A 24642-nucleotide genomic window follows, 5' to 3' on the forward strand; every position below is an offset into this window, starting at 1 on the left:
GGTGATATTGAATGTTCTGAAAGAAGAGATATTTGGCATCCAGTCGAAAAGTTCAATGTGAATCAACTAAACATGACATCCTCTTGGCAATTACTTCATGATTGTTAGTCTTGCCAGTAAATGGGCTAAGAGAGATTTTCTTTGACTATATATGATGGATTATTCCTTTTTTTACTATAAAACTTATAGGAAGAAAAATTCATCGTGTTTTCATGTTGCTTTTTCATCTGTTGTTCTAGATTTATCCACCAAAGATTGACACCAAATATACTTGTGTGCTGATAGTACATCAACATTGCCCAGAGAAATTAATTTGTCTTCTCTCCCATGGGCAAAATTCTGCTGTTATGGTGTAAAGCAGTGGTTGATTTAGACATAATTCAAAACCTATCAATATTATTCTAAGCATTAATCTCCTAAATCCTCACAGCTCTATTGTGAGTTGACTGATTACATTTACACGTTAGCTTTTCTCTTTTTTTGTATTATGGGAATACTATTGAGTAAATGACTGCTTCATTGTCTTCTTACAAGAGGCAGATCTGCCTCATTCATTCATTCATTCATTCATTCATTCATTCATTCAAAAGCATTTATTGAGGGCCTACTATGTGCCGGGCACTATTCTGGAAGCTTGGGACACATCAATAAACAAGAGACTACATGACCACCTCATGAAGCATATGTTGTATACTGTGGAGTGATGATAATACAGTCATAAAGTAAAATGTTAAGTCACAAATACTTTGAAAAATACTGGAGTAGGGTTGGAGGATTAGGGGTCTTGGGGCGGGCCAGCGATGGCAGGTAGCACATTCCATGTAGAGTGGTCAGGGCAGTCCTTACTGAGAAGTAGTGGATGTTCAAATAGACTTGATGGAAGTGGAGAGAGTGACTCATGCAGATACGTGGGGGGAGAGAGTGACTCATGCACTGAGTCCGGGGAGGGCTGGTGCCAAGGCCCTGAGGTAGGGTGCCTAGTACGCCTAGGGCAGGGTGAGGAATGGGAAGAGTGTTCAGTGACATCAAACGGAGGGACGGGCACAGTGAGTAGGGTCATCTCGGTCATGGTGGAGACTTGGTCATGGCTTTTTCTTGGAGGGAACATTTTGAGCAGAGGAGTGACCTGTCCTGCGTTCAATCTGGCTGTGATATTAAGAACAGATGGTAAGGGAGCAGTGGACGAAGTCATTGTCAGGACCTGTTTAATCAAGTCTCTTAAAACTTCACCACCTGTTAGAATTTATTGAAGAGAAAATGTTGAGCATTCTAAGGAACTTTAGTTTCGTCTTTTTCTAGCGCTCCTATTAGTCCGGGGCCTCTTGGTTGATTTACCATCAAAGTATCGAAGTGTAGAGGTCTTTTTGGGTCTGCCTTCATGAAAAAGATAAGCTATTTAAAGCAGAAATCATTTGTCATGCAACTTTCTAATGTAAATGTGACTGCAAAGAGCCCTTCTTCTGTGGCCCAGTTTGCGAGATAACCGAGATAACCGAGATAACCGAAAGGAGAAACAACCCCCACCCACGCCCCCTTCCATGCTGCATTCCATTAAATTCTCAGTAATAGCCTAGAATTGAAAATGTATCCCAAAGGGAGAGACGGTCACACGGGGAGGATGAGAGGCAGCACTTCCCAGCCTGGGTCCCCAGGACCTCATGGACAGTGTTGGGTGGAAGCTGCCGACGATGCCCTCAGAGCAAGATGGTGCTCCCCAAATCCTTGACGCCCAGTTCTAGCTCTGTTACCTCCCTGTGTTTTGCGGCTTACCTGCCCTTTGGGAAGAATTTATGTCAAGTCTATTTTCACTTTTGATGAAGGGGATGCTTACAAATACTGGGCTGTTTCTTGACCTCAAGCTCACGTCGGCAAAGCCGTGTTTTCTTGGGCAGGGAGCTGGGGTGTGTGAGTGCTTGCTCTGGTGCCCCTGAGTGACAGCTCTGCTTCCAGCTGCCCGGCGTCCCAGAAAACCCAGTTCTTCCTTCCCTGTGTTATGTGGCAGCTACTGTATCCTATAGCTCCCTATAGCGATCTCCCCTTACATTTTAAAAACTATAGCTGATACATAATTATTACAGAATATTTGGAGAAAACAAATACAAAGAGGAAAATACAAACCACCTGACATGATGCCTGAGCGAGCCTTCCGATATTGTTTATACGATTACTTTTTCCTCCAAATAGTGTAAAAAGTTAACATGAACAATATCTGAAATTATTGGGGCCCCAAGAAAGAACATTTAGAGTCTCAATCACATACACACATATATATAAAAGAATATATATATATTTTTTAAATACTGAAAATATCAAGTCAACTTTCAAAAGTAAGATAGGTAAAAGGGAGAATCTGAAATGATATGAAATGGGGGCCCCAAGAAAGAACATTTAGAGTCTCAATCACATACACACACATATATAAAAGAATATATATATATATTTAAATACTGAAAATATCAAGTCAACTTTCAAAAGTAAGATAGGTAAAAGGGAGAATCTGAAATGATATGAAATGGGGGCACCGGGGTGGCTCCGTCAGTTAAGCATCTGACTCTTGAGTTTGGCTCAGGTCGTGATCTCAGGGTGGTGAGATCGAGCCCTGTGTTGGGCTTCCTGCTGGGTGTGGGGCCTGCTTGGGGTTCTCTCTCTTTCCCTTTGCCTGTCCACCTCCCCTTCTTAAAAAAAAAAAAAAGGAAAAAAATGATACAAAATGATAGGCAGCAAAAATAGGTAGCTAAAACACAAGTGATAGGATATAAAAATAATCAGCTACATGATATAAAAATATGTACGTAAAGTGATATAGAATAATCCTTTACTTGTATCAAAAATGGAAGTGTGACTGTGAATTTAATAAGGCATGTGTTGGTGGTTACGGGGAGGGGTTCCTTGGGTTTGGCACAGTCAGTAAGGAAAGCACGTGGTCATTCGGAACCTGTCTGGTTTCTTTTAAACTTGGCAAGCACGCCTGCTGGAGAGCTACGCGGTTTTTCTGGTGTTTATAGTCAAGTCTGTGTTTTTCTTCTTCCAGACATTACACGTTTGACATTCTTTCTCTCTCTAACCCTTACTTACTACGGTACCAATTCTCCTGTGACGTCTGTGGTTGTCGGTCCCCATTACACACGGAGGTTTCTGCCATGCGCAGACTAGCGAAGGCACAGAAAGAGGGTCAATCTTAGAGTCATCGTCGCCTGCCAAAGTTCTGAAAACCATTGTAACTAAATCATGTATATTCCTTGGGTAAAAGGCGTAGAGCAAAAGGGAAAACAAACGCTTTGACTCCTGGAAACTTGAACACGAAATAGGTAAGGGTCAGCCTATGAGATGCCGAACTACATTTCTAAAAATTTTTATTATTATTATTTTTTTAATGTTTCAAGTCCTTACTTAAATTCTAGTTAGTTAATATATGGTGCGTTATTAGTTTCAGGAGTGGAAGTTAGCGATTCATTCCTTACATACAACACCCAGGGCTCAGCACAAGTGCCCTCCTGAATCCCCGTCACCGGTTAGCCCCTGTCCCCCCACCTCCCCTCCAGGGACCCCCTAGTTTAACTCTATGGTTAAGAGTCTCTGATGATTTGCCTCCCTCTCTTTTTTGTTCTTTCCCCATGTTTATCTGTTTGTTAAAATCTATTTATTTATTTATTTATTTATTTATTTATTTATTTATTTATATTTATTCACGAGAGACACACAGGGAGAGGCAGAGACACAGGCAGAGGGAGAAGCAGGCTCCCTGTGGGGAGCCCGAGGCGGGACTCGATCCCAGGACTTTAGGGTCATGCCCTGAGCCGAAGGCTGATGCTCAACTGCTGAGCCCCCCGGGTGCCCCTGTGTATCTGTCTTGTTTCTTAAGTTCCATGTAAGAGTGAAATGACAGTAGTTGTCTTTCTCTGACTGATGTATTTCACTTAGCATCATACCCCGTAGCTCCATCACTGTCATGGCAAATGGCAAGATTTCATTCTTTTTTTATGGCCGAGTAATATTCCAAACTACATTTTCCCCCAAGTATGTAGAAGGGGGATATAACCCTGAGCTACCATAAGGTGTTAGCATGTACTGAGCGTGTGTTATTACTCCGAGTAGTTTAGAACACGTTGGCTACACATCTCAAGGAGCGTATGGATCACTTAGTTGGCAGGATCAATGTGGGGACTGAGGGCTTTTGTCTTGACTTCAGAAGGGGAGCCCCGTGTGTCGTGATGGTAATGGGAGGAAACACGGTCTTCACAAGGATTTCAGGAAATCGCACGTAAATGTGTGTGAAGTTGCACTGGTCACTGCTTCCTTCTTCCTGAGCCCACCGACGGGTGGCCCGGGCTTCTGTTGGATGCCGGCCTTTTCCTGCCTGGGCCATTCAGAGGCAAACCCTTTCTGTGGCGGCTTCTCCCTATATATTTTCTCCCAGGTTCTTTTTCCATGACTCACCGTTGTACAGGTGTCAAGCCTGCGTCATTTCACGTGTTGGCTGACGGTGATTTCTGAGTAGCCAGCACCGAAGGGTCCCCTGCCCACAACCCTGCTGCAGGGCTGCGTCTTTCCCTAAGATTCAGTGTTCCAGAGGGACGTGCAAACGCAACTGGCACAATTCCCTTCTTTCCGTTTGGCCCCCCAAATCCTGATCTTTTCTGTCATCCCACAGGTCGGAATCAGTGAGCTGGAAAACTGGAGAGAGGGACCGTGCCATTGGCCATGTGCACGGCACCCGCACGGTGACGTTAGTTAGTGCTTTGGCCTCCGTGTGGGCAGCACAGATCCGCAGTCACTAATTCGGAGCGTTCGGGATGTGAGCTCAGCCGGGGCCTGATGGCCCTGCGGTCGTGCCTCAGCTCTGGGGGGGCCCACGTTCCGGAGTAGGAACAGAGACATGGATTGAGGGGGCTGCGTGTCCAACTTCCCCTGGCTCTGTCATCTAATTTGGGGGGTTTATTTTTTGTCTTGTTCTGTTTGCTTTGTTTTTAAAGGGCTGTTGTTCAGCCTGTGGGAAGAGACATACGGGGCAGGGGAGGCAGGATTCAGCATTCGACTCGAGTTCGAGTTCTGACAGCCTCGCATCCCACATTTCTGCTGGCTTTCAACTCAAAGGCCAGGAAAACGAAAGTCCTTCTTAAGTGTCTTTTGGAGCCGAGACTGCCGTCACCGAGGCTCATCTCTCTGGTTCTAATCACAGCACCTTCCCCGCGTGTTTTCTGAACTCAGGCATACAGTTTGCACGCCAGTGGTCGTGGGTGACCTGCCGTCCTGAGACGTTCCAGAGCAGTCTGGCCTGAGGACACAGCACGGCTGCACCCATCCCCTTGCCCTCGGGCTGGATGCCCTGCTGTTAGGAGAAGACACTTAACTGTTGCGTGACGTGAACAGCACTTACACGGGGCGTTCCGAGAGGTAACATTTCATAACACTAAAACTGCATTTTAAAAACTGAAATGGGGGCCGTTAGATGCCTCCACAGCGTCTAATTTTTGCATGCCATTTTGGCTCCTCTTGATTCATCTGAGATATAAATTTAAAAATCAACGTTTGAATAAGGCTTTTATCTTTCTGGACAAGGAAGACCGAGAAGTGAACTCCTGATGTATTTGAGGATGGAAGGTCTGAGGCTTGGGATGGATTGTCTTCACTGAGCACCAGTGATTTACAAGAAGAAAAAAGAAACTTGGCTGCTGGTGGATGTATTTGTTCGCCATTGATAACATCGCTGCGGCTTCAAGTTGCCCTAAACACAGTTCAAACAGTCGAGGGAAAATGTCGCCTTTTGGCTACAAAGGGTGGTTCAACATCATAGGGACTTTAAACGTGGTGAGGCCAGCCCCACTGGTGCTAGTTTTCCCTTCAAGGAGGCGACGTTACATAACCACTTCAAGAGTGGGCTCTAGAATCAAAGCCCAGCTCTGGAGTCTTCTAGGCTGATTGACCTGGAGCAGGTGCTTCGCTTTTTGGGGGGCCCCAGTTTCCTTACCAATTACATGGGGGTGGGAATAACATTTTGATGAGGATGACACGGGGGTATTGCAGGTGAAGTGCTTAGCGTGTGCCTACTGCATGCTCAGCATACATCAACCATTAAAAGCAGGTCTGGTGTTAGCATAAGGCTCAGTTATAATTATTTGCATAAATAGAAAAAATGGGGAAAAATGGGCTGGGAAGCAGGAGCTTGTTTTAACTCTGCCCAACTGAGGGTCCAGCCATCAGCTCTCTGCAGGGTCTGCAGTTCCTTCTCTTCAGAGGACAGGGTTTGCCCCGAAGCAGCTCTGTTGTCTTTTCTCACATCAGCATTTTAAGAGTCCAGGAATGAGGGATTATTTCATTTTAAATACTTCACTGTGTAGACACCGAATAAATATTTGCAAAGTTGACTGGAATCTGCTCACCTTATCTCTAGAACGTAGATGATTGGGTTTTATGGCAGGTATTGCTGGCATAGACAACAGCAGTGATGCCTTCTGAGATGAAAAAAGGGAGGCGCCTGAGTGGCTCAGCAGTTGAGCATCTGGCTTCAGTTCAGGGTGTGACCGCGGAGTCCCGGGATCAAGTCCCACATCTGGCTCCCCACGGGGAGCCTGCTTCTCCCTCTCCCTCTGGGTGCTGCTCCCCCTGCTTGTGCTAAGTCAACAAATCAACAAATGTCTAGAATGATGCGTGTCCTATTGGGGTAGGGGCTCCCCTGGTCTAGTATGACCTCGACTTAACTCATTACATCTGCAGGGACCAAGGTCACATTCTGGGCTACTAGGGGTCAGGACCTTCACATATGAATTCTAGGGTGATGCAGTGCAACCCATAATAGGCTGCTTATCCTGTCCTAGAGTTGCTGCCTGGCCCTCCCTCCCTCTCCCCCCCCACCTCCCTCCCCTCCTCCCTCCAGTGGACATTACTGTGCGGTGTGGTACAGGTAGGTGGATACCAGGCAGTTTTATGAGGAGTTCTCTTTGCAGAGGAACCTCTAAAATTTTATGTAAATGGTCAGGAGCTAATTCTCCACAGTTAATCCTTTAATTCTCAGCAGTTAATCCTTTAATTTGTGGATTATCTCTACCTTCTGTTTCTAAGATCTCAGATCTCATTCCTTTCTTCCTTCTCTCTCGCTGCCCCTGAGCAGATGCTCAGTGCTTCCTGCCGCCAGGCTGCTGCCCTCACTGGGCACCTCAGGCCTTCTGAGCCGACTGTCTTGCCACCAGGTGGTGTGCGAGGATCGGGGAAAGAATCGAAGATGTTGGCCTATGCAGCTGCTGCTCTTCAATATTTTTGTTTCAGCAGAAAGGCTGACACAACCATCCAAAATGAGGTTCTGAGATGGCGTGGATTGCACTCTCCGCGCTAGATTTACCTTCTCCTACTGTAGGAACAGTAACCGGAGCTAGAAATCTTGGGGACAGGAAACCTATACGATTTGATGCCTTAAGTTCATAGGGGATTCCGATTCACGAGAGATTGGACGGTGACCCTGGGCTGAGACGTGGGAGCAGGTTCCCGGCCCGGGGCCACTTCCTCAGACAGATTCAGGAATCACAACAAAGGAAGTGCGCCGGGCGGGGGCAGATGCCACAGAAAGAGCGGGCAGGAGGGGCTTCTGCGGACCCTCGTTCAGCAGGTCGTGGTTGCCCGAGGCCGAGCCCCAGCGGGTCCCAGACTGCGGCCACTCACCTGTGCGTGGCTTGAAGGCCCTTTTGTTGGTATTATTATTAACATTAGTTGCCAACATTAGAATAATCCCAATATTTTACATAAGCATCCGGATTTCAGGCTTCTTTTGGAAAAGAAAAAATCTGAAGACCCAGTGACACGGGCTGGTACTTCCTGCTGGTGGGCCCTTGGCGGGGCTGGTTGTGCCTGTGCCCTTAGTCACAGCGAGCCATTCCGGGCCACTCTGTCCCTCCTCCCTCTATTCTATCACCCGGGACCTTTACCCTCCCGTGCAAGGTGACTGCCCTGTGTCAGCCGTGAGGGGATGGGAGTCTGGGACCCTGCTCCCCTTTTGTTTCATAGGTGAGGACGCAGGGCCCCAGAGGGGAGCCAGGGCAGGTTGGCGGTGGCACCTGCCCCCTGGTTCCTGCTGGGGGGTTGTGGCCCCTGTGAAGAGGGCCTGGCAGGGGTGTGGGGGGGAAGGGGGAGCGCCCACCAGGAGCCCAGAGGTTCTGCACACACTAGGGGGGAGTGTGTGTGGAGGGGAGCCGCTCACTCAGAGCCGGGAGGGTTTGCGCACACTAGGGGTGTGGAGGGGGGCACCCACCCGGAGCCGGGAGGTTCTGCACACACTGGGGGTGTTGGGGGGTCTGCCCACACTAGGTGGGAGTGTTGGGGGGAGCCGCCCCCAGGAGCCTGGAGGGTCTGCGCACACTAGATGGGGGTGTTGCAGGGGGCCCTCCCACCTGAAGCCCGGAGGGTCTGTACACACAGGGGGTGTTGGGGGGCCACCCCCCAGGAGCTGGGAGGGTCTGCACACAGTAGGGGTGTTGGGGGGGCACCCCCAGGAGCTGGGAGGGTCTGCGCACACTGGGGGTGTTGGGAGGAGCCACCCCCCAGGAGCCCGGAGGGTCTGCGCACACTGGGGGTGTTGGAGGAGCCGCCCCCCAGGAGCCGGGAGGGTCTGCACACACTGGGGGTGTTGGAGGAGCCGCCCCTCAGGAGCCCGGAGGGTCTGCGCACACTGGGGGTGTTGGGAGGAGCCGCCCCCCCAGGAGCCGGGAGGGTCTGCGCACACTGAGGGTGTTGTGGGGGCACCACCAGGAGCCGGGAGGGTCTGCGCACCCTGGGGGTGTTGGGGGGGCGCCCCCAGGAGCCCGGAGGGTCTGTGCACACTGGGGGTGTTGGGGGGAGCCGCCCCCCAGGAGCCGGGAGGGTCTGTGCACACTGAGGGTGTTGGGGGGGGCGCCCCCAGGAGCCGGGAGGGTCTGCGCACACTGGGGGTGTTGAGAGGAGCTGCCCCCCCAGGAGCCCGGAGGGTCTGTGCACACTGGGGGTGTTGGGGGGAGCCGCCCCCCAGGAGCCGGGAGGGTCTGCGCACACTGAGGGTGTTGGGGGGGGCGCCCCCAGGAGCCGGGAGGGTCTGCGCACACTGGGGGTGTTGAGAGGAGCTGCCCCCCCAGGAGCCCGGAGGGTCTGTGCACACTGGGGGTGTTGGGGGGAGCCGCCCCCCAGGAGCCCGGAGGGTCTGCGCACACTGAGGGTGTTGGGGGGCGCCCCCAGGAGCCGGGAGGGTCTGCGCACACTGGGGGTGTTGGGAGGAGCTGCCCCCCCAGGAGCCCGGAGGGTCTGTGCACACTGGGGGTGTTGGGGGGAGCCGCCCCCCAGGAGCCGGGAGGGTCTGCGCACACTGAGGGTGTTGGGGGGGGCGCCCCCAGGAGCCGGGAGGGTCTGCGCACACTGGGGGTGTTGAGAGGAGCTGCCCCCCCAGGAGCCCGGAGGGTCTGTGCACACTGGGGGTGTTGGGGGGAGCCGCCCCCCAGGAGCCCGGAGGGTCTGCGCACACTGAGGGTGTTGGGGGGCGCCCCCAGGAGCCGGGAGGGTCTGCGCACACTGGGGGTGTTGGGAGGAGCTGCCCCCCCAGGACCCCGGAGGGTCTGTGCACACTGGGGGTGTTGGGAGGAGCTGCCCCCCCAGGACCCCGGAGGGTCTGTGCACACTGGGGGTGTTGGAGGAGCCGCCCCCCAGGAGCCCGGAGGGTCTGCGCACACTGGGGGTGCGGAGGGAGCGCCCTAGGGCCCGAGGAGGGGAACCCTGGGGGGGAAGGGAGTCGCGCTTGTCCGGCACCTTCCAGAGAGCCCTGCGCTGCCCAGGGGCGGCCCGAGGGAGGGCGGTGCAGGGGCGCAGGCGGGGCCCCAAGGAGGCCGAGCCCCCCGCGGCCTGTGCAGCCGCGCCCCAGGTCCGCGCAGCAGCCGCCGGTCCCAGTCTGTGGGTCCTGCCGAGCTCTCTGGGCCCGCGGCCCGAGGTCTCTTGCAGCTGGAGGAAAACCCTTCCCTGTCCTCGTGGGGTGCTCAGTAAAACCCCGGGCTTTTCAGAGGTCATCTCCGGAAAAACCAGAATGTTCTAGAAAGCCCCCGCCCTGAGGCCAGGGAGTAGCCCGCGGCTCCTGCGGGTGTAGTTTTATGTGTTGAAAGCGCTTTGGCATTTGCTTGGTGTTTGGCCTTCAGGTTGAACGTCCCCTGATTTCTGCTGAACTTGGGAACGTCCTTTTCAATAAGCCCTTTTTCCTTCTAATTCTAAAACCGTGTATGTGAACTTGGGAAATTCCAGGCGAGTGCAGAGAAGAAGATAACATTTATAATTCCCTCTTCCAGGATGAACAGTATGAACAAGTTCATGTCTTTCCTTTATATAATGTCTTCGTAAGTACGGTTTCAAAGTGTTGCTGTCGTACTCCGTGTCCTATGTTATATTCCGTTTCTTTTTATTTTTTTTATTTTTTTTTTTTATTTTTTTTTTTAAAGATTTTATTTATTTATTCATGATAGTCACAGAGAGAGAGAGAGAGGCAGAGACACAGGCAGAGGGAGAAGCAGGCTCCATGCAGGGAGCCCGACGTGGGATTCGATCCCGAGTCCCCAGGATCGCGCCCTGGGCCAAAGGCAGGCACCAAACCGCTGCGCCACCCAGGGATCCCCCGTTTCTTTTTAATGTGACGTTATATTGTAGGCATTCTCACTTACTGAAATCATTTAACAAATAGCATTTTAAAATTCCTCTTATTGGCAATTTAGGTAGCTTGCAGTTTTATTTTTTTGTATTACTATAAAGAACTCTACAGTGAGCATTAATGCTTAAATATCTGCATTTTAAGGCCATCCTTAATATAGATGCAAGCAGTAGGCTTATTGGGGCAGAATGTATGGGCACTTTCTGGACTCGACAGTGTAAGTCAAGGTTGAGATTCTAGAGAGAACTGTTTCTTAGTTTTGGTTTTTGTTTTTTAAGATGTTATTTATTTATTCCTGAGACGCACAGAGAGAGAAGCAGAGACACAGGCAGAGGGAGAAGCAGGCTCCACGCAGGGACCCCAATGCGGGACTCGATCCTGGGACCCCAGGATCACACCCTGAGCCCAAGGCAGATGCTCAACCGCTGAGCCCCCCGGGGTGCCCCGGGACTGTTTTTTTTTTTTTTTTTTTTTTTTTTTTTAATTTATGATAGTCACACACAGAGAGAGAGAGAGAGAGAGAGGCAAAGACATAGGCAGAGGGAGAAGCAGGCTCCATGCACTGGGAGCCCGACGTGGGATTCGATCCTGGGTCTCCAGGATCACACCCTGGGCCAAAGGCAGGCGCCAAACCGCTGCGCCACCCAGGGATCCCGGGACTGTTGTTTTTTAAACACGAGAGCAACTTAGCATTATTCAGTGTCTATATGTACGGAGTCTCAAAGGGAGGGTGGGTGTCAGGATGCTGGATCCACATTCCTGAAGACATAGGTGAGGTGGAAAGCCAGGGCAGAGAAAGATGTGTGTTCTCTGACACAGGGAGAAAATACGTTGGCGAGGGTGGAGGTGGGGGTGACTGGATTTGTGCCACACGGTGTGCGGGTGGTGGGAGGAGTAAAGGAAATCCTGCAGCATGATTTTTATCCTCTTGACTTTTATCTTCCCAGAGCAGGGAGTCAGAATGGAATAGGAGGGGCTTGGTGGTGACTTGCAATAACCTCTGCAGGGAATAGAAGGGGGAGTTGCTTAGCAACCCTTGACGTGAAGAGGTAGATGGAGAGTTTCCAGGTAACACTGGAGATTTCGCCGAGCTGGACCATCATCCATCGAAAGTAGTTCCAATCTGCAAAGTCCTCTGTGATTTTTCTCAGCAGTACGTGGTGCCTCAGTGTAGCGGCGGAGATGAGGGTGGACGCGCTGATCCGGGTTGGGAGTTGGTAGAGAGGCTGCAGAAGTTGGAAGAGGGGCTAAGGGGGGGAGGACTCTAGCATTAGTGCTGTTTAACTGATGTGTCGTGGGATCCAGGGCACCAGAGGCTGGGCCTGTCAGGTTGATGGAATCGGAGGGAAGGAACATATTCTGTGCGTTTGTATTGGCCGCTCAGATCCTGAAACAAGCCAGGCTGGAATAGGTGGTGTTCATGAGGTGACAGTGTTGGGGATAGGGAAAGATTCCTGGATTCCTCTCTTCTTGGAAGGGAGTTGTGGGTCTAATACATGAGTTCAGGTCAGCAGCAGGGAGATTGGCAAACATCATGAACCAAAGGTGCTGCTAGTTGCTTTCACCTTTTATCTTCAATGAGAAGGAAGATGCTAATGCTGGTTCAAAGCGTCGGACTAAGTAGATTGGTATTGGTCTGCTCTGTGCTTCCTGCAAAGGCCTACCGGTACCTCCCTGGACACGCTTCAGAAATAGAATCACAAAAATGCCCCGAGCAGTTTGCATTCTGGGTCAAAATGAGAAATTCGTGCCGTACCCAGTGAGGTCAAGGGTTATACTAGCGGAAGCTCTGAGGACAGGGAATTCCAAATGGATTCCTTGGATTCCAAACCTGACATGTTGGGATTTAAAGGATTATCTGGTACAGAACCAGACCCCTTGGAAGGGCTTCTGGGATAGGAATGGGAGGTCTTGGCGAAGCTAAGTGTCCACCTGAGGCCAAAGCATTTGGGCGAAATGTAAGAAGTCAGCCTTGTTCAACACACTTCATTGGATTTTATGGTTATTTCTGGCATTTTCTAGAAGAGTATTACCGGTCAGCCTCTCCATTACTCCTCTCGTCTCAGCAATATTATGGAAGGAGGTCTGGGTGTTGTTTTCTGAAGTCATATGAGGATTGTTTATGACATCAACTTGAATGTCAGTTGGCTCTTTGTAAATATTGAAAAAACTCTTCCAATGGCCTTTTTCCTACTCTCAAGCTAAGGGTAATCAATAAAGGTGTTTGATTAGCCTCTTGAAACCTATTATTCAAATCTGCCTTGACTGACTAAACTGATAAATTGGGTAAAATTAATCGCCAGAGGTGAGGAACTCTTGTGCATCACTGCAGTTTGGTCTGCTGGTTCTCTCAAGCCACACCGTTGACTCTGGAGGCGTGACAGACACCAGACACCACACGAGCGAGGTTTGTCTCCGAGCAGAACTCAGGAGGGCTGAATCTCTCAACACTGTCTTAGGCAAGGCAATCATGGGCTAAATTTGAAGCAATTTGTTGTTTCTTTTGAATTTAGATTGTATTTCTGTATTTTATGTTGGCCTTTACAGACGTGTGTCTTATGTTCCTGATGATCCTTTCTGAACTCGCTGCTACATAGAGTTGCTCTTTGTTCATTGTCCTACATTCTTGATCCATGTTTAAGATCAAGAAGGGAGGCACCTGAGCTTGAGAGACCCTTACGATGCAGAACTACAAAGCATCCACAATTAAACTCAGCCCAAGTTCCAGTCTCTCACTGGAACTTTGGGCATCGATCTGAGTGCCCTCAATTAAAAGTAGCATTTAGTAACATTTAGCATTCTGAGGAATCAAAGCAAGGATGATTTTTGAGATCTGGAAATAGAACCAAGAAGAAGATAGCATGAAACCAGGGTTATTTAGACTGAAAGGCTGTCTTCAAATACGTGTGGAGTTGGTTATTACTCTTGGGGCAGTGACTTACTATCTTTTAATAGACACAGTGGATAAAATCAGGAAAAACTGGTTTAAACTAGAACAGAAGAGGTTAGGTTAGATGGGAAGAAAGACATTTTCTGACAGGAAATGCAAAGTGAACATGAAGAAAATGTGTGGATTTCATTTCTCTAGTGAAAGTCTGGCCATTTGCTGGACATTGGATAGAATAGACTTATCCATTGGTGATGATCCAAAGCTGAGCCTTGCTCTCAAGACCCTGAGATTTTATGGTTCTTTTTTTTTTTTTTTTTTTTTTTTTAGATTTTATTTATTTATTCATGAGAGACACAGAGAGAGGCAGAGACACAGGCAGAGGGAGAAGCAGGCTCCCTGCAGGGACCCCGATGTGGGACTCGATCCCAGGACCCCGGGATCACGCCCTGAGCCAAAGGCAGATGCTCAACCACTGAGCTACCCAGCTGCCCCAGGTTTTATGGTTCACTGTTGAACTTTGTGCTTTTAGAATGTCACTTTTAGGATGATGCCTTCTTGGAAGTAAGAATATTGTTCTCAACCTAATTCTTAGAAAATAGTCACTGTGTTCCATTACTGAATTATTTATACCTATGCTGATAGTGAAATTGATATTTAAGAAAATGCTATGTTCTCAGCAGATATTTAAATTCCAGACTCAGGGTGATATTTCTTGAAGCTGCTAGATGAGCAGGGCTTTTACACTTGCTTTCTCCTCACTTGGGATGCCTTGGTCTTCGAATCCTTGTTCTAAGAGATGTTTTCTTTCTAAGACAGAATATAACCTTATTAAGAAGACCTCAGATTCTATAGGTTGGTGTAGGGGGACCTCTGAGGAAAGAGACCTGGTTTCTTTTGGTCCTCAGGTATCACCACCTAGTGAGTTTTTATGACTTATGCCCTGATGTTCAAAGCCAAACCTCTTCAATAAAAGGAGGTGAATATTTTATTTACAAAATAAATAATATGAAATATAAAACTGTAATTATTTTGGCTTTCAGTATATATTGTTCTTCTTTCCATAACACACTTAACCTCTACAATGAACTTTATTTTTTAAAAAAACGAAACCAAGGAAAAACCCTATGAAATACATTATGATTCTACACTTCTCACATGGTACCTTGAGAAAACTTATTCTTCCATCAAATAGAGATTAACATTTAATAATTTCTGAAAAACCTATCTACTTACCTGTAAAGTACCAAAGTAAATTTCTGCATGTTATGGTGTCTTCCATTTGCTTAATGCTTTTAAAATGCATTGAAATATAAACATTTATTTAAAATACACATTTTGAAACTTAATTGGAAATGAAATTGGGTTGCTTCCAAATATAATGAATACACCATCTAAATCATTACAAATCTATTGTGATGACAAAGACAATTGTTATGTGAGATAATCTATTTTAAAGCTCTCAGCCAAGTTACCCACAAAGTGGAGTAAAGACATTTAAGAATTAGTTTGATCTTAAAAAAAAAAAAAAAAAAAGAATTAGTTTGATCTTCAACAAAGACGCCAAGAACACACAACAGAGAAAGGACATTCTTTCAATAAATGGCATTGGGAAAACTGGTTATCCACTTGCAAAAGACTGAAATTGGACCCTTCTCTTACTTTCCTTACCTACTTCCCTTCCTTTGTCCATATTAAAAAAAAATCAACTCAAAACAGATTAAGACTTAAATGTAACTGAAACTGCAAATCTAAGAATTTGCAGAAAGGAAAAAAGTGTAAGGAAATAGGTTCATAACATTGGTCTGGGCAGGGATATTTTGGTTATTACCCCAAAAGCAAGGGCAACAAAAGCAAAAATAAATGAAGTTACAGCAAACTAAACAGCTTTTTCGCAGGGAAGGAAACAATCAACAGAAGGAAGAGACCACCCGGGAATGGAAGAAGATCTTTGTAAACCATATATCTGTTAAGAGGTTAATATCCAAAATTACAAGTAACTCAGACAAGTCAATAGCAAGAAAATAAATAACCTGATTAAAAAGTGGAGAAAGGGGCAGCTCCAGCGTCTCAGCTGTTTAGCGCCGCCTTCAGCCCAGGGTGTGATCCTGGAGTCCCGGGATCGAGTCCCACGTCGGGCTCCCTGCATGGAGCCTGCTTCTCCTTCTCCCTCTGCCTGTGTCTCTGCCTCTCTCTCTCTCTCTGTGTCTCTCATGAATAAATAAATAAAATCTAAAAAAAAAGTGGAGAAAGGACCTGAACAGATATTTCTTCAAAGAAGACATGTAGATAGCCAGCGGGCCCGCGAAAAGATGCTCAACATTGTTAATCATCAGAGAGCTGCAAATCCAAACCGTAGGAGATCAGCTCGCCTTGGTGAGAATGACTGTTACCAAAGAGACAATAGCGTTGGTGGAAGCGTGGAGAAACGGAGCCCTGCTGGTGGGGGTGCGGACTGTGCAGCCGTTGCGGCGCTTTCTCCAACGATGACAGAGAGGGCTCCTTTACGGCCGCAGTCCCGCTCGGGGGACGTCTTCAAAGGAGATGAAATCAGTGTCTTGCAGAGATACCTGCTGTCCCGAGTCGTGGCAGCCTCATTCACAGCCGCCGAGACGCATGGCCACCGACAGATGAGCCGATGAAGAAAGTGTGGAATACACGTGCATGCGTGTGTGTGTGCGTGTGTGTGTGTGCAATGGAATACGTTCAGTTATAAGAAAGGAAGAAATCCTGTCGTCCGTGATATCCTGGGTGAACCCGGGTTCGTGTTCACTGGAACAAGCCGGCCTAGAAAGCCCAATCCTGCGCCATCTGACGGACATGTGGGGTCTGAAATGTCAAAGTCACGGAGGCCCGTCGGGGAGGACGGAGATCACGGGGAGCGGGGGGGGGGGGACAAGGGGGAAGATGGGGAGAGGTTGGGTGAGGAGCACGAGGCGCAGCTGTGCGTGTCTGGAGGCTGCCGTTGGCGACGCTGAGTGTAGGCCGTGACCCTGGGGTGAGTCCTGGAGACCTGCTGGGAGCAGACGTGAGGAGCTGTGGGCCTGCGCCGCGGCCACCGTGTGAGGCGGTGACACGTCGGTGGGCTCGACGGCAGCAGCCACCCCGCCGCGGACCCGTATCACATCCCTGTGGTGCGCCTTCGGGGTGGACGATTTTCGATCCGAAGGACTGAGAATCGGTCCTGTGTTGCTTTCCCACCGTCGCCCACACCGTGTCCTCCTCTCCTTCTCTCTTCTCTTCCTCTCTTGTCATCATGTTGCCATAGTTGTGACAGGGGACTTGGCTGTAGTTTTTAAAGTAAACTCTTCCACTGTTTTTAACCCTTTATTTTTGCCTCGTGAAGGAACATTTTATCGTGTTCTCAAAGGAGTTACGTATTTCTTCTATATGATTTTTCTGCCTCATGACTCCAAAAAAAAGGAATCCTGTTTTTTGAACTCTTATCTCTCCCCCCTAATATCAATAAGCTGTGTTTTCGATGCACATGTTTCTGGGTTCTCAGATGAGTTAAATGGAATTTTTGGATGAGATCATTTCACGCTGGTGAGAATTTTTTCATTTGTTCAGAGTTACCATCATTTGTAAACCCTGCCATCTAATTTCCAGTGTCTGTGCAGAATGATTTAGCTGATCAAGTTCTGTTTTTCTCTGTCCTTTATTTGTTCTAGATACATTTCATATTGCTTTTCAGTCGACAGGGGAAATTACGGCTGCAGAAATGGTACACGACGCTCCCTGACAAAGAAAGGAAAAAGATCACCCGGGAGATTGTTCAGATTATCCTCTCTCGTGGTCAGAGGACAAGCAGTTTTGTTGACTGGAAGGAGCTCAAACTCGTTTATAAAAGGTGTGAGTAACTTTATGAGAACGGTCTTTCTCATCATTGCTTTGGGCTGTTTAATCTGAATGTTTTCAGCTACAACACAACACCCAATTCTGTCTCTTACTGAAGTCTTTGGAGTCTGGACCCCAAATACTTGTACCAATAGGCTAACAGAAAAGAGCTCTCATTCGCCGAAAGGCTTTCCACGTGCCAGGATGGATTCTATGTGTGGATTACGTATAAGTGCATCCAAGGCATTGCTTCTAGGCCCTTCTAATGACTGTGGATGATGTAGCAAGTGAGACACCACAGTGCAGCTCTTGGGCAGCGTGCTCGCTGGTTAGGCAAACAAGACCTTATGCGGTAGTGACACCTGCTGTGGGGAGAACGCAGGCACCTGCGGGGCTCAGTCCAGTAAGTAGTTGACCTTCTGCCTTCAGCTCTGGTCATCATCCCACAGTCCTGAGATTCAGGCCTGGGTCTGAGCGGGGGCCCAGCCTGCCACTCCCCCTGCCTGTGCTCTCTGTCAAATAAATAAATAATCTTTTTAAAAAAATGCAGGATAAAATGCTGGAGACATGGGCAGCTCTTATCATTACTATTATTACTCATATTTGTAGAGGTGGCAACCGAAGCCACAGAGAGTTTCTAAGTGGGCAGTAGCTAAATGGCAGTTGGGAGAGCCAGGATTCAAATCCATATTCTTCTGGATTTTTTAATTTTTATTTTTTTAAAGATTTCATTTATTTGAGAAAGAGAGAGCACGTGAGTGGGAGGTGGGGGGCAGAGGGAGAGGGGAAGCCGACTCCCTGCTGAGCAGGACCCCCGAGATCATGATTGGAGCCAAAGGCAGATGCTTTACTATGGAGCCACCCAGGCACCCTTCCTTCTGGATTTAAAGCCTATATAATCTCTCATGATTACAGCGGCTTGCCGTCGCAAGATGGGACTGGCAAGCATCCTCAGTTTATGGGTAAGGAAACCGAGGCCCGGAGACATAGGGCAGTCCCCCCCAAAAAGCCCCAGGTAACTGATGTCTAAGGCAGGACCCGAACCTGCCGAGCTGGCCCTGCACTCCGCATCCTGCTGCGGCTCCCACGTGAGGACGCGCACTAGGAAGGCTCCTGCCGAGGCCGTTTGTAAGACCTGAGCGGGAGAAGCAGAGGCAGCCTGGCAGGCGGTATTTAACAGAGCAAATGGCCAGGAAGTGCCTGGGCAGAGCTGCTTCTGCTGGGCCCAAAGCTCTCAGTACTAGCGTCTGGGGAGACGTCGGCAAGGGCCCCTTAGGACCAGGCGCCCCGAGGACGGGAGGCGAAGGCCCAGGAAGCACTTGTCTGCAAGGAGCTTGTCCCTGCTGCTCTCCACCTGCTGGGATTTTCAGACTTGGAGCTCCTCTGCGGTGTGAAGCGTTGTGTAAAGACTGGGCCCGCGCTGTCCCCGGCAGCTACCGCAGCTCCGGGGTGCGCCGTGGGAGGACGTGAGCAAGGCAGCGTCAGCATCTGCCCGGGAGCCCGGCCTGCTCGGAGGGAGAAGCGCGGGCGAGCAGAGCCGGGCGCCCAGTGCGGTTAGGGGCGTTGGAGGTTTCCCAGAAGACGTGGCCTCCCAGCTCCGAGCCGGGACGGGAGGCGTGGAGCGGCCCGAGCCATGGGGTAGAGTATCCTGGGCAGCGGAGGCCGCAGGAGGATGGGCCGCTGGGGCCGAGCGTGGGACACAGATGCGTGGGGGCAGCACAGTGTGAAGCGAGAGCCGTGGTGGGGGGTGAAGTGGAGAAAGGACGGTCGCAAGCAGGAGAGGGGCGTGAGCAGACCCTCCAATTGCTGCGGGCCCGGGCCCTGTCTCACCGTGCGGTCTCGGAGGACAATATTTCAGGTAATTAACAGAAATAACCCAATGGCCACCATATTTTTATGCATTCGACTTAACATTGGGAGGCTGTGGAGGTGACAAATGATGATTTCATTCTCGGATGCTGGTGGGGAGAGTCCCTGGGGAAGAGGTAACTCTGCATACGCGCTGTGGAAAACACCCACTTCAGGTTAGTTGATGTATCCTCATATTTTACTTTTCTTCCTTCAATTTTTCTTTTCAAGGTATGCTAGTTTGTATTTTTGCTGTGCAGTAGAAAATCAGGACAACGAGCTCCTGACACTAGAGATTGTGCATCGTTACGTGGAGTTGCTCGACAAATACTTTGGAAATGTAAGTGTCTTTCGGGTGTATTTAGAATCAGTCCTTGTTTCAGCTCTTACGTCAGTTCTGTCTTTATCACAACCTTTCTCCCTCCCTCTCTCTGTCGTGTCTAAAATAAGCATTTGTGCAGGGATCAGAATATGAGACCTTCTCCCACTTCCCATAATTCTTTGTAAACAAAGGATCCAAAGCTTTCAAGAGGCAGGCCGTGTCCCCTCCATCTTCAGACCACAACCACACTAGAGGCCTCATTCAATGATCAAGAATTTAATTGTGAAGGATTCCTGTTTTTTTTTTTTCTAAGATGTTATTTATTAATTTGACAGAGAGATAGAGTCAGAGAACACCAGCAAGGGAAGGGTGAGGCAGAGGGAGAAGCAGGCCATCCACTGAGCAGGGAGCCGATGCGGGCCTCCACCCCAGGACTCAGGGATCATGACCTTATTACCTGCCTGAGCCCCCCAGATGCCCCAATTGTGAAGGATTCCTCCTCATTCTTCATTGTGTATCATCTCTTTTCTGTTTTTATTTTTTAATCCTCCCTCTGGATTCTTTACTAAGGTTATTTAATATTATTTATACATTTAAAAAATGCCAAACAAATAAACAAGAATACCAAAATCCCTTTCTTTCCTATTGGTATTTAATCTCCATGCATTTAGTGCCAAGTAATATCCTGTATGAGGTGCCGCCATCCTTAGAACCCACGCACTGTGGCAGCTTACAGCTCAGCCTCCAAGGAAATCATAGTTCCCAGTGGCCCCTTCCTCATGGTCAACACCAGTCTTTACCCACCTCACCTCTCTGCATCACTGGTCCTTGCTTGTCACTGATCCTCTTTATTATTTTTTTGCCACATCGCTGAGTTCTGCTGATTCTCAGCCTGTTTCTAAAGGCCTCTTCTTGGTTTCTGTCCCGAACTCCCTTCCTCCCCCCACCCCTCCTACTCTCCTTGGGTGTCTACCTGCCTTCCGCTTCTGGAATCCATGATCAGATAGCTGTCTCTTCCTCTGCAGAGGACCGGCTTCTCCAGGCTTCTCCCGGCCATCTCAGTCTTGACATGTCAAGAACTAAAATCCTCTTCTGCAAACCTGTTCTGTCTTACGATTGAGTTTATTATGTCCCAGGATCCTTCAGTGGTTCTTTCTTTCTTTTTTCTCCACCCTTCACTAAAGGCTGCCTTTATCTATTCAGATGGACTAAAATCCACCCCTTCCCCTCCATTCCCACTAGTACAGGTTTACGTGGTTTCCCTTTGAAACCTCACCTCTGGCTCTTTCTGCCTCTGAGCTCATCTCCGCTACCCTTTCCTGGGTGGTTAGTTACCGTCCTCCTGGTGTGCAGGGACCCAGGTGACAGATGTCCCCAGTCACTTTCCATCATCTAAGATGAATAAAAGCCAAACTTCTAAGCTTTCTAGACATCAGTCCCAGGCCACGTCTCCAACCTTGTTGCCATGCCCTCTCTTTTTATCCCCGACATGCTCAGCACTCCAGCCGCGTGGAACAGCCCGGTATTACCCTTAACTTGTGCCGGCTTTGTATGACCACCAGACCCCAAGTCTCTCGAGATAATGACCTGGGACTTAGCTGTTTGATTTTTCAACACTTGTGAGCAACTCTGGGCCAGATTTTAACAAACATTCCAGAAACATGTCATCCAGGCCACAGTCTTCAGAAATAAATCATTGGGTTTGGGATGTAATTTCTCTCAGTGATGCTCTCTTTTCTGTTCCCTGGCTCACGGAAGATTTATTTCTATTAAGTGTTGTTGGGAGAGTTCGCTTCCACAAGACTTTCTGTGCTCTGTTCCATGGAGTAAGTAGCATTTGCAGTATTGGCCGAGGTGTTATCAGATTTCTTGGAACAGTTTTCACAGGGTGAGTACTTGAAAGGTTTTTGAAGGGATTTTTCTCTCCCTCCCTCCTTTCATCCTATTTCTTCCCCTCCATTTTCCTTCGTCAGTGATGTTAGAAGATGACCTTACACGTTGCTTTGGAGATTTTAGGTCATTGGTCAGTGTAGAGAGTGAGACAGCTGGACCATGTTTCTTTCTCTTTCTCTTGATTCTCCGTGTTTATTTTTAGTTTTTAAAGAGAGGTGTGCAGATGTGTAATAGCATGTTTTTGAACTTGAGATTACTCAATTTTATGCTTTCCATTATTCAAATGAAGCCTGACATTTTGAAACCCACTGCAGATGTGGCCTTTTAGAAAGGCCTGAAGGATTGATTTTCCTGAGGCCCAGGCTTTCCTAGGACCTGCCTCTGCCCATAATTTCTGCACTCTGGTTTGGCCTCTTGTGTTTTTCTAGATTTACCCGACTGTGGTAATGTGAATTGGGGTTAAATTTTGATCTCAATCTTATCTGGACAGATTTTAGCTATTTCAGAACATGTTGCTTTCTTAAGAAAATCTAAATCACCTTCACCAATGCCAAACCTAGTTAAGATATAAGGAGAATCAGAATGAATTCCTATTTCTCCAACATTAATTTTTCATCCTATTTTGGCATACTTCTAGAAGCTCTGTCTTTGCCATGGACCAAAATTTAATTTGCTAAAAAATTCAATGAATCTTTTATTAAGCTAAGAACAGCTAAGAGCAATTCAAGGCTATCTGCCCAGTAGGTGTTCAGTTCTTATTAATTAACTGTGATGAGCAAAGCTACCAGTATTCATGCTCATTGACATCATCTCAGGAATAATATATTTCTCTTTGGCTTTCTTTTTCCCTTGTGTTAATACTGAAGGTTTCCTGGAACTCTGTCCTTAATATTATTGAAGAGAAAACTCTGTACTGAGCTTCTCTTATAACACTGGAAAATATTACCTTTCTACGAGAGAGAAATCAAAATCTCTGTCTTCTAATTTATGCATTTTTTGAGAATTTTTTTAATTCCAGGGAGATTTACAAGGATTAGCTAGTTAATCTTTCAATCTTCAGTCAACAGCATTAACCCCAATTTACAGAGGCTAAGGGGAGGTGCAACAGAGTCTCCCAGTAGATAAAGGTCTGTCTGAGAATTTAGTCGGCTGCCATATTTTCCCAACATAGACTATAGTATGAGTTTTTACAGATGTGCTCAGAGGGTATTGGTGTTCCTATCCCAGAGACATTTGATCTTGATTTAGGAAGTTTTCTTGGAGGAGGAGGAGGCTTCTGAGTCCTACTGGGTCTGGTGTTGACTCACTCACTAACTAGACCCATGCTTTGGCTCGGAATAGATCTCTAATTTACAGATAAGAAAAATAACACTCAAACAGGCTAATAGAAATATTTACTTTGATAATCTCATGGGGCTGTTGTGAGGATCAAAGAGACTGTGTAATTAATAATACATTACAAACTGCCAATTGCTATGTCATTGTACCATAAACTGTAATTATTTTATGTATGTTCTGATACTTTAACTGTATGTAATTTAAATATTTTATATTTGTTTTTTTTAAAGATTTATTTATTTATTCATGAGAGACCCAGAGAGAGAGGCAGAGATACAAGCAGAGGGCAAAGCAGGCTCCCTGTGGGGAGCCCGATGTGGGACTCGATCCCAGGACCCTGAGGTCATGAACTGAGCTGAAGGCAGACGCTCAACCACTGAGCCACTGGGGCACCCCTGTATTTACTTTAGAAGAGAATTTAGTAAGAGAAGGTTCTTAGACTCCATCTGAAAGTATTTAGTTATTCAAATACCAGAAACCATTTCTACATCACGTGTTCTGCTATAAGAGAAGACCTGCAAACTGAATTATAGTGAAGCGCAGGCTGAGAGATCCAGGGTATAGATACACAGAAGCAGGAAAAAAAATCTATAGGCTCATGTGTTTATAAACACGGACACTATTTGTTTTTGCATAATTAGATGAAACGCAGTCATTTGAGCACGGGGGATACGTTCTTGCTGTACTGGGCCGGTACCCTAGAGGCGGAGCCACAAGTATTTGAGTAACTGGTCTGCATTTGGTCTAAGGAATTCTGGGAGGTGATTCCCATTCTTACTTGCAGATACCCCTTGAGGTTAGGCTCAAAGCAGAACCATAAAAGCAGCATCTTGGAGTTGCTGTATGTGAAATGGTGGCTCATTCATAATACTCTCTGTAATTCCAATAGAAGGTCCATTTCCTTATGATCCGGAGATAGTAAATGTATATCCAGGTTGCCTGTGCGTGTGTGTGTGTGTGTGTGTGTGTTGTGTGCACATCCCATGTTACTTGATTCCCATCCCTTGAAACTGGATGCAGTGAACGAAGGCCCCACGGCTGTCAGCCAGCCCGACTGGTCGCTGCTCTGAGGGGGGGTTGAGATGGTCCTAGAGAACTGGATTTAGGTGCCAGGTTCACCTTGCAGGATTCTGATTGTTGGTCTCTCCCCACGAGGCTCCTGTCTGTCTCGACTCCTGGTCTCCGCCTGCCTCTGAGATTCCTCAGCTCTTGCTACTCTAGCTCCCGACCTCTCGCCTCTTCTGACCTCTGGTAACTGCTTGCTTCTTGTTCCTTCTCTAATACGCATGGATGTCTGATGTATTGTGTTTCTTTTTGTTTATCTGTACTGTTTAAAAATTGCAAAAGAATGCATTTTTTTACATATCCTTGTAGACATACATGGTTTTATTTTTACATGGGATTGCATTATGCATATTATTCTGCAACTTTCTTTTTTTCCCCCTCTCCTTACAAATGTATCTTGGAGTAGTTTCCACGACTGTCTATGGAAATCTGTGTCATTCTTTCCAACTTCTACATGGAATTTCCATGTTGTCACGGCAGACTGAGGCAGGCAGACTGTTGAGGGAGGGTGAAGGTAGCTGTGGACATATACACCTGCTGGTTGTTGATTTACCCACCAGATGGTGCTTTCTAACGAATGAGGAGACTGTGACCTTTGCAGATGAGTTAGATGAGTTTTTCTGAGCTGGCCCTTTACGATAGTGGTATTTACCTAACCGTTTACCTTGTGGATTCTGACCTAACTCCTAACGATATGGAGCAGTTTGCTAAAATGTTGACATCCGTTTTATGTAAAGTGGTAGCACTCGGTAGCATCAGAGAATTGCGGATCTGGGAAGCCATTAGTGCCCAACATGATAGAAACAAGGC

General features: G+C 47.8%; 1 protein-coding gene across 1 annotated transcript in view; it reads left to right on the forward strand.

The window, feature by feature from the left end:
* Window positions 1-24642, forward strand: part of AP1S3 (adaptor related protein complex 1 subunit sigma 3) — a 52222-nt gene that overhangs the window by 18427 nt on the left and 9153 nt on the right. Inside the window, exons 2-3 of the mRNA XM_077885136.1 lie at window positions 17201-17379; window positions 19446-19554. Coding sequence (XP_077741262.1) covers window positions 17201-17379; window positions 19446-19554 — 288 coding nt within the window. The remainder of the gene's footprint in view (window positions 1-17200; window positions 17380-19445; window positions 19555-24642) is intronic.

This window comes from Canis aureus, chromosome 36, assembly GCF_053574225.1.
Source record: "Canis aureus isolate CA01 chromosome 36, VMU_Caureus_v.1.0, whole genome shotgun sequence".
Classification (NCBI taxonomy): domain Eukaryota; kingdom Metazoa; phylum Chordata; class Mammalia; order Carnivora; family Canidae; genus Canis; species Canis aureus.